Source organism: Sinocyclocheilus grahami, unplaced genomic scaffold, assembly GCF_001515645.1.
Source record: "Sinocyclocheilus grahami isolate Dianchi unplaced genomic scaffold, SAMN03320097.WGS_v1.1 scaffold106.1, whole genome shotgun sequence".
In the NCBI taxonomy this organism is placed as follows: domain Eukaryota; kingdom Metazoa; phylum Chordata; class Actinopteri; order Cypriniformes; family Cyprinidae; genus Sinocyclocheilus; species Sinocyclocheilus grahami.
The window spans coordinates 2,010,941-2,020,632 of NW_015505285.1; the positions used below are offsets into that span (position 1 = coordinate 2,010,941).

The 9,692-nt window shown below is 35.8% G+C and overlaps 1 protein-coding gene across 1 annotated transcript; it reads right to left on the reverse strand.

Annotated features, from left to right (window-relative positions):
* Positions 1-1,564: 1,564 nt before the first annotated feature.
* Positions 1,565-5,506, reverse strand: LOC107588631 (eukaryotic translation initiation factor 4E-binding protein 2-like). The gene is made up of 3 exons (XM_016276799.1): positions 5,200-5,506; positions 4,265-4,441; positions 1,565-4,072 (listed from the first exon to the last, which is right to left on the reverse strand). Exons 1-3 carry the CDS (start codon positions 5,330-5,332, stop codon positions 4,041-4,043), a joined length of 342 nt encoding a protein of 113 aa, XP_016132285.1. The 5' UTR covers positions 5,333-5,506; the 3' UTR covers positions 1,565-4,040.
* Positions 5,507-9,692: the final 4,186 nt, after the last annotated feature.

A 9,692-nucleotide genomic window follows, 5' to 3' on the forward strand; every position in this document is an offset into this window, starting at 1 on the left:
ACTACTTCAGTCTGTGTGCACTGAATTTATTTAATACACGAGTTTCACAATTTGAGTTGAATTACTGAAAAAAATGAACTTTTCCACGACATTCTAACTTATTGAGATGCACCTGTATATGTGTGTGTGTATATGTATGTATATTTAGTATTTATTTGATTTTTTTTCTGCTGTGGCATGCCACAATAGGGAAAATTAATTTGATAAACATAGATATTAGATAAATCTTTTTAGTAAATCTGCAATAAAACGATTTACTGAATAACAGAATCAGTTAAACATTTTTAAAGATCCTTATTGTTTACAATTGACTTCTCCTTAGTTACAAGTGCTACTGAGACTGTTCACATCACACATCTGAAGATTTTATTTGCTACAAATAGCCAAGCAAGTGCAGACATTAATACTTAGTGTACAGAACATAATAATGGTGACAATCAACCAATAGAATTTGAAGATAAAGTCAATGAAAGTCATGAGCAATAAAACAAGCTGCTAAATATGAGAAGAGATCATACTGCATAGAAAAACAAGCAATTTAAATTAAGAAAAAAATGGTGACACGCATTATGCTACAATTATACTTATATACATATATACAGAGAGAGAGAGAGAGAGAGAGAGAGAGAGAAACATAGTAATTCTAAATTACTATATTAAATGGCATACTTTCATGCAGAAAAACAGGATGATTTTGCAGTCCGTTTATAATATTTTCAAGTACTCTAAGATTAGTGTAAGCTGTTACAGTCCCTCCAAAGGAAGGCGAAGATGATGAGAAACATCCACAACAAAAAGTCTTTAATATTGTAATCCACAAAAACTCAGGCAAGGAAATAGGAAACAAACTACTAAACAGAAAGAAGACTTTAAGTAGGGCAGCTGACGAGGGGAAAACAGGTGAAGGCAGTTAACTAATAATGACTAATGAGCAAATTAATCAAAAACCATGGAAACTAATAGACAAAGGGACTCAGGGAAATGTGGAGGCAGAAACAGAACCAAAACAGAACATAACCATGACAGGGACAGCGCGGCATTGCTGCGGTTCTCTCGGTTGGTTGTGCATCTTTTCCTTCCACTCAACTTTCTGTTAACCTGCTTGGATCCAGCACTCTATGAACAGCCAGCTTCTTTGGCAATGCATGTTTGTGGCTTACCCTCCTTGTGAAGGGGTCAGTGATTGTCTTCTGGACAACTGTCAGATCAGCAGTCTTCCCCATGATTGTGTAGCCTAGTGAACCAAACTGAGAGACCATTTTGAAGGCTCAGGAAACCTTTGCAGGTGTTTTGAGTTGATTAGCTGATTGGCATGTCACCATATTCTAATTTGTTGAGATAGTGAATTGGTGGGTTTTTGTTAAATGTGAGCCACAATCATCACAATTAAAAGAACCAGACTTAAACTACTTCAGTCTGTGTGCATTGAATTTATTTAATACACGAGTTTCACAATTGGAGTTGAATTACTGAAATAAATGAACTTTTCCACAACATTCTAATTTATTGAGATGCACCTGTATTGAAATGCACAAGCATTTGGCAGAGAAGACAAACAGACAAGTTGATATCAAGGAACTTTTATTGATCTTGCTGTAACAGTATCCACTGGCATTGGCATTTCATTAAAATTAAATTGAACAGGGTCTCAAAGAAAGAAAATACAGTTTCCAATTTCTGTCACATTAGATAAAACGTTCATCCTAAATCCCATCAAACAGAGAGCTACATGCATTTCTGAAAGTTTCTGAGATCTGGGGTTAAGTATGAAGAAAAAGTAAGCAGTGATGCTTTTTTTTTATTTTTTTGAAAGAAAAAAAAAGGCAACTAAATGTCCATACTTCAGAGTTGAAACAAGCTGGGATTTGACCAATCTATTACAGAAGGACAGTATATCAACTTCCCTTTACTACAAATCATTATTACTTCAATATGACTTATACAAAAGTCTATAAATCAAACCAAAAATAAAAATGTGCATCTAATTGTCAAGGATTTCACCAATATTGAATATTTTATAGAACGTTAACTGCAACCGATCAAAGTCGAACCTAAACCGTGTTTATTTTTTAACCAGTCCATTACTATTACAAATATTACACTGCTGTATCTGCAAATATTTCCATCTCTGTAAGAAAGTAAATAATAACTAACATGTTTCCAAAAATATAATGTTTTCTAGTAAAACATAGCAATATCTTGATCTTATCCTCAACTTGAAAGTTGGAAAGAAATCAAACAGAAAGGAACTGATCCTGTATTTAAGGTATGAAAGGGAACTATATTTGACACAGCTGCTCAGCTTAGTAAAGTAAGGCATGGATACAGAGGCTAAGCACAAGAGATTGCTGAGAGAGAGAGAGAGAGAGAGAGAGAGCGAGAGAGAGAGAGAGAGAGATTCTGTGCTTCAGAGAATGACCAGAGCACAGAACAAGACAATTAAAGTCATGAGAATAAGCCTTATCCTCTTTAAGTCACTTTGTTTGGATAATCTCTTTGCTTAATTCTATTTCAATATTAATCAAACCTTCTCATTTTCCACAAGATTTGGCATCCCAAAAAAACTCAATAACATATAAATGATCTGTGAACTAAAGACTAAAAAGCCGACCAAAAGAACATGCATAGAGCATTGGAAAGATTCAATTCAAGTTTTCAAGATGTTTGATCTGAATCAAAATATGAATGTCTGGTCACTACAAAACTATCCATCTTTCAAAGGATCGTTCACATTGTGTGGCTGTGAGACAGACAATAGTAAAATGACCAAAACAACACTTCAGTGCTTTCCTACCTTTGATTTGATTATCAAGGTTCGTAAGGATTGTAGTAATCGGAGAGTGACAGTAGATGTCACAGCTGATATTAATGTTAAATATTCACCATGCTATTTCTCCCATGAACGGAGCCATAAGATGTGTACTTGTGAGGTACATAATGCAAGTGCTTCCTGAGACCAGCTCTCTTTTTGTCATCGTTTCATAAAGTATATTAAACACTTGTTCAGTTCAACGGTACTTGGTATTGTCTACCTTTAACTAGACGATGTGAATTAAGAGATGATGTTGACATTTCAACTGTCTCGCCATGCAAAGGTAGGTACAAATCATACTGCTAGCAAAACAGAAACATTCTCTCTGACCTAAAGTAACAGTTCGGTCTTTCAAAATTGCAATCAGATGTTATTACTTAAAATTAACCAGCTAAAAGGGCGAAAGGAAATGAGAAGACTACAGACTGAAATGCTTATTCTGGGGTAGTTCTAAATAAAACTAGAAAATTTGTTTGGCATTGTAATCCTATATAACTTGAATGGAGTAATTAAGGTCTGTGATCTGTTTTTGGACAATTCTATACAACTATTTTTCTGAGCTGAACAAATACCTGAAAATAAAAATCTAGAAAAAAAGTCAACTGTTTTAACTGATATAAAAGACTTGGAATGAATACGGAATCCTTTCATTCTTTTAATCAAAAGTATGATGACAATCCTACTGTCCCTTTTAAATAAAACTAGAAAAAAGAGATCCAGTAATTGTTTTGGATGGAGAAAAAAAAAAAAGATCTTACATTTGGGAGGACATGTACATGCAGATAACTGCATTTCCTGACTTGAGTGCAACTCAGTTTACATGTGAACCAAGGAGACTGCAGTAAGAGTATCAACTGGAACAGTGTACTCTGATCTATCAGCAGTGAATCTCTGATGGCTGATTTGTTTATGAGTCTATTACGGTAAATTGGTAACATATCTGGGCACTTACAATACAGAATTTTTCCCTTGCTCTGTGACTTAAGCAAGTACAGCTGATGGCTGCCCTGAAACCTAAACAAAAAGAGCTCAACAGGCTCCCAGGTTAACTTTCAGGGCGCCAGCAGCACCACTGGGCAAACTTTTAGTCTTTTATCCCCATGATTACGCAGCACCCAGCAGCTAGAGAGAACTAAAGGAGAGGGCTCACAACATTGGTTTCTACAAGCCAAGCCACTGGCACACAGGTACCAGGTAATTAATCATTCTTCACGTTGGTTCCTCTTCTTTAGATGTCCATCTCAAACTGAGCATCTTCACCTGCAACACACACACACACACACACACAAAAAAACCATCACGCATGACCACTAAAAGAAAATAATACGTGTGAAGACTAGTCTAACCCTTGTCAACCAGACCCATTACTGTTTGTGTACATAAGATGATTGAGCACAAAGCAGGGAGGTTCCAGTGGAAACGGTTCCAGTTCAGTCAGTTTTAAAGACTAACCTTGCCTAGGCTTGGCATCATGGTTGTTGATGTTGTTAGCCTTATTCCTCTTGTTTTCATTCAGGACGTCCTTGCTTGTCACTCCTGGGATAACCGGCAGGTGTGCTGGTGGGGTCTGGGCGATGGGTGAGTTACGCCGGTCTAACAGAAACTTGCGATCATAGATTATTCGGGTTCCTGCATTGTCATAATAAACATTCTGTTATAAGCTGGTTTTATTACATAACTACCAGCCTGCATAAAATGTCATAATCCTGAAGCAATCAGATCTGACACATTTCCTTTAGTGTTACAAAGAAGAAAACAAGTCACACTGGGTTGAAAACAATATGAGAATGAGTAGATGCGAATTGAGTGAACTTTGACTTTTAAGATAATCATCTGCCTTAAAGTGCAACGGATGTTAACATGGCACATTTTAATGCTTTTGAAATCACAAAGACTAATTTAGTATCAATGGTCGCAACAAACAATAATAAAATTAAGTAATGATTGACAGCAATCAAGACACTTGGTAGGGTGTTTACTGCTACATGTGCCGTTCTCTGTATATGTTTAATGTAATGCATTCCTTTGTTCTGTTCTATTCTGTCCATCAGCCACTGCGGACCAATCAGAGAGACGCACAGGCGGCGCTGTTTTTGTTTTGAACTACATGGCTGTGTCTCAAAAGCACAGGAAGCAGCCTTCCTAGTCAACAAGTTTTGGTCATCGTCGATTTAAACGACTCGACATTTTGATCATCATCAGACTGTCTACATGCAAGCTAACTAAACGTTCCTACGACCCCTAAAAACACTGTCTAAGCAGGTTTAAGAACACAAGGTTTTGAGACAGCCTTTTATGTGGTTACGGCTTCCTGGTCAACACAGGCCACCCTCTAACATTAGACGGTCTTCACACAAACGGCTGCAGATATAAGTCTGGGTTGTTACCTCCCGGGGTGGTGGAGAATAAAGTGCCTCCGGGAGTGGTGCAATAGTCGTGAGGTAGCTGCGTTGAGTCGTTGATCAGCACCGTCCTGGTCGGGATGGCCCTGCTCTCACTAAGCTGACGACTGGACGACATTGCATTTGCTTCGGGTGCTAATCAGAGTCAAGTTTTCCCGATGGAAGGTAAAAACCTCGGGCCCTTTCCCCTCGTTTCTTATCGCTTTCCCAAGGCTTTCTTAACGTTCAACTCGTCCTCCCACTGGCTCCAGCCGTCAGCACCGACCCCTCCCTCCGCCAGACAGGAAGCAAAGAGCGCTAGGAGGATATGACGTCAACGTCGCACAAACGCCCACTCCGCGAAACCTCAGTATTTTTATTTTAATATTCAGCGAGGAAAGCTGGCTAGATGGTAGAAAGAATATATGTTAGAATCAAATAATAGAAATATATATATTTATTAGAAAAGAAAGGTAACGAGAGCGTAAGAATATAATATAGCGAATAAACATATTCTGTACGCTTCAGATTAGGCTATGTAACTATAATGAATAATTAAGAATCTTCAAATGTTTTAGAAAGAAACCTCTTATGCTCACCAAGAGTGCATTTATTTGATAAGATGCAATAAAAAAGTAATATTGTGAAATATTATTATAATTTCAAATAAATGTAATCTATTATACAATGTTATTTATGTCAAATATTATTTTATGTTATTTATATCAATGTTATTATATCAAATATTATTTGAATTTTCAGCAGCCAATCTTGAGTGTCACACGATCCTTCAGATCCATCATTCTAATATGATGATTTGTTGTAGGGCTGTAGCTATCGATTATTTTAGTAATCGAGTATTCTACCGATTATTCCGTCGATTAATCGAGTAATCGGATAAGAAGACATTTTTCTTTATTAAAGAGCAATACTAAATATACAAGAGATAATAAGATAGATCTCTTAGAATAAACAACTAATTTGTTTTCTTTTATTGCTTTTATAACATTTTTATAGCTGAAATTGCATACATTAATAACCGTGAAAACTAAACCCATTTAATAGCCAAATTGCATTCAAAATGCAAATACAAATATATCAATAAAAAAATTTTAATAAATAAATAAATAAAAATACAAAAATAAATTTCACATTACTTTAAAAAAAGGTAAACAGTACAAACTAAAACTAAGGCATAAATCAAAATAATAGTAATAAAAATAATAATAATACTTAAACATTGCATTTATGTCGTGCAACTTAACTTTCAAGTTTCAGCCTAGCTAAAGCTAAAGCATGACATGAGCCTTTACTGTCTTCTTGGAAGGCTTTTGTGAGAGGCAAAAATCAGTGGACAGGAAGGTAACTTGAAACAAGAACAAGAGACCATACACAATTTTACAATTTCATGAAATTAGAGTTATTTGGAGAATAAACCCTCTTAAATGTCTCTATACGTACATGTGTGTGTGTGTGTGTAAAACTTGTTTTTGATATTCTTCATATTCTGTGTGCTGGTCAGTTCACAGCAGTGATAGAAATGAATCTGTTCCAATAAGTTTAAATTAATTTTTAAATTTTATGGGCATTTTTACCTTTATAACGCCTTTTTTTCTAAAAGTGTGCATCATCTTTTGAGTCAAATTCTTACATTTAATCAGTCAATTAGAATAAAAGACATTTGGGCTGTTACCAAATGATATCAGTATCAAATTCATCTTTGCAATGCAGAGGAAACACAGAAGCTGCATGGGATGAATTCCCCACACAGAGGAACATGAATGCATTTAACCTGCAGTTACAAATGCATAAATAATATTTTGTTATTTTAAACATAAAACATTGAATACTGATATTTAAAATTATTTTAAAAACGAAAAAACTGCCAGCAGTTGAGTGAGTCATTGCGATTGAACTGAATCATTTAAACGGTTGATTCATTCAGGAACGAAATGCCGTCATGTTTCACAGAGACGCAAAACGTCATGTTGCTCAAAAGAGTGCTATTGCTGTGTTTGGATTTTTTTTGTTGGCAAAATGAAGCAAAAAACAGGCAATATAGTAATATAGTATCAAGTCTCATAATATCACCTTCTTGTTTATTAAACTGCTGAATAAAATCACATTTGTAATCATGCTGATTTTAAAGGTGAAAACTGGCATTTTCGTGTGATATTGACTAACTTTCATTCTGTGGTATTTTTATGCACAATGGCGTTTAGTCTTTCACAAAACATAGCTAACGTAGGGACATTATAACTAGCCACCATATTGATTAACGGTCTTAAATATGTCCAGCACTTTTAAAAAAAAAGTCTGGTCCCTGTTTTTATACAATCCATGGTCTGGTCCAGCGTTTATCCGGTAATAATGGTCCGTGGGGAAACACGGTGTTCCGTGTGTAGTTACAGTAAATGGACTGAATGAAGCCTAGAGGCAAATCATTTGCCTCGATGATTTTTTGTATTAGAGTTACGCAATGTATTCAAGGAATCATTTCAACCCTACAGGCAACCATTACACTGTGTCTGCACCGGACGCGACAGTTGTCGTGTCGCGCCGCATCAGCTAAAGTCTACACTGGACGTGACAAAGCGACCGTTGAAAATCATTTGAAATTTGTGTCAGCACGTCATAAACAGAAATCGACAGCAGTTTACTGTCGGGGATTTGTCGTGTCGCGCCACACCGCATCAAGTGTAGACAACATCACTGATTATAATGAGTTCTATAGACTGATCTATATATAATGAATCTCTATTATAGATCAGTGGTTCTATAGTATTTTTTCGCACCGCTCGCGTCCGGAGTAGACACGGTGTTAGGAATCATGTTTTCCCTTATAAGGATTCATGCTTCAGGCACCCCTCCTCTGCACCTGCCCACGCCGATGTCATCGTAGACATCGATCACTGTAGACATCGTCCGATGCCAAATTTGTAGACATCGCCCAACCCTAACGTGCGACAAACATCTTCCCAAATTCATAATGAGAATCATTTATAAATCTGCATGCTAAAAAGAAGCACTGAGATCTTCCTGTGGGTTTCTGCCAAAATAAAAAAGCAACAACTCCATCAACATTCATAAATGTTAGTATTGTAATTTTACTGTTGTTCTGTAAAATAAAATAATTTCTGCTCAGCAAGGCTGCCTTTATTTGTACAGTAAAAAATACATGCCTGATTCAAGTCTCAAAAATGGCCAAAAAATTTATTTTACTAACTTATTAATTTTAAGTTAAATTGTGCTTTGTTGGTATAATGTCTGCTAGAATGTAAAACAAATTTTTAGTGTTAAGTAAATACTAATATTTATATATAATATAATACTAAAATATATTTTTAAATTGTTGTTTTGTCATTTATTTTTTATTTGAAAATCAGGACAAAACAGTAAAAAGCATATTTTGGCTATTTAATTTATGCAATGGTGAAAAAAAAGGGCAAAATAGGCCTACATGGGGAAAAATGTGAAAAACTGTGTTCGGTATTCGGCCTTCGGCCCAGTGTTTAATTTTGTGCAGCTTCGGCCAAGAATTTTCATTTCGGTGCATCCCTACTTGTCATGTCTCTGTTTAATCATAAATAGTCTTTTGGAATTTGTAGCAAGTATAAAGATATAATTTGTGGTGTTCGTTTTGAGGAAGTCAAACTGAGGAAGGTTTACTTAAGCTGCACTTCCTGTCAGAACAATTATGTAATTCTGTCTATAGCTTTTGTCTAAAGTTTGATGGTAAGCTCTCTTTGTATCCACCATGGAGTAACACCCGTAATAAATTTATGTAACGACGAAAAAACGACGCATAAAGTTTTCGACTAGTTTGGTTCCCTCTTGTCTGCTTTTTTCCTAATGGGGTCAGTTCAGTCCGCGATGGCTGTACTTTGTGTCTCTGTGGTTGGCAGTTCTTTAGGAAGAATGTGGTTTGCTGAAGTGATTCATGGGACATGGAAGAACATTGAATCTTACGTCTTAAATTAGAACATGCCTGATGTTTGTGTTTTCAAAAGTTCTCAAACTAAGTCAAACTTAGTTAGTATTTTTTAACCCCAAAATTTCCTATCATGCTTTCAGTCTATAGCAGGGATCCTCAAATCTGGCCCACGAGATCCACTTTCCTGCAGAGTTTAGCTCTAACCCTAATCAAACATACCTGAGCATACTAATTAGTGTCTTCAAGATCATTAGAAAATCACAGGTAGCTGAGTTTGATCAGGGTTGGAGCTAAACTCTGCAGCGCATTGGCCCTCCAGGGCAAGATTTGAGGAACCCTGGTCTATAGTATTTTGTAATAAATGGATGATTCAGGCAAAAATTTAATCTCAACCTCATGTTGTTCCTAAGATGTATGACTTTCTTGCTTTTTAGAACACAAAGTACACAATACATTATTATAATTTCAAAAAGTTCAAAAGTCTGGAGTCAGTAAGAGATATATATATATAGATAGATAGATATAGATAGATAGATAGATATAGATATAATTTTTTTTTTTTTTT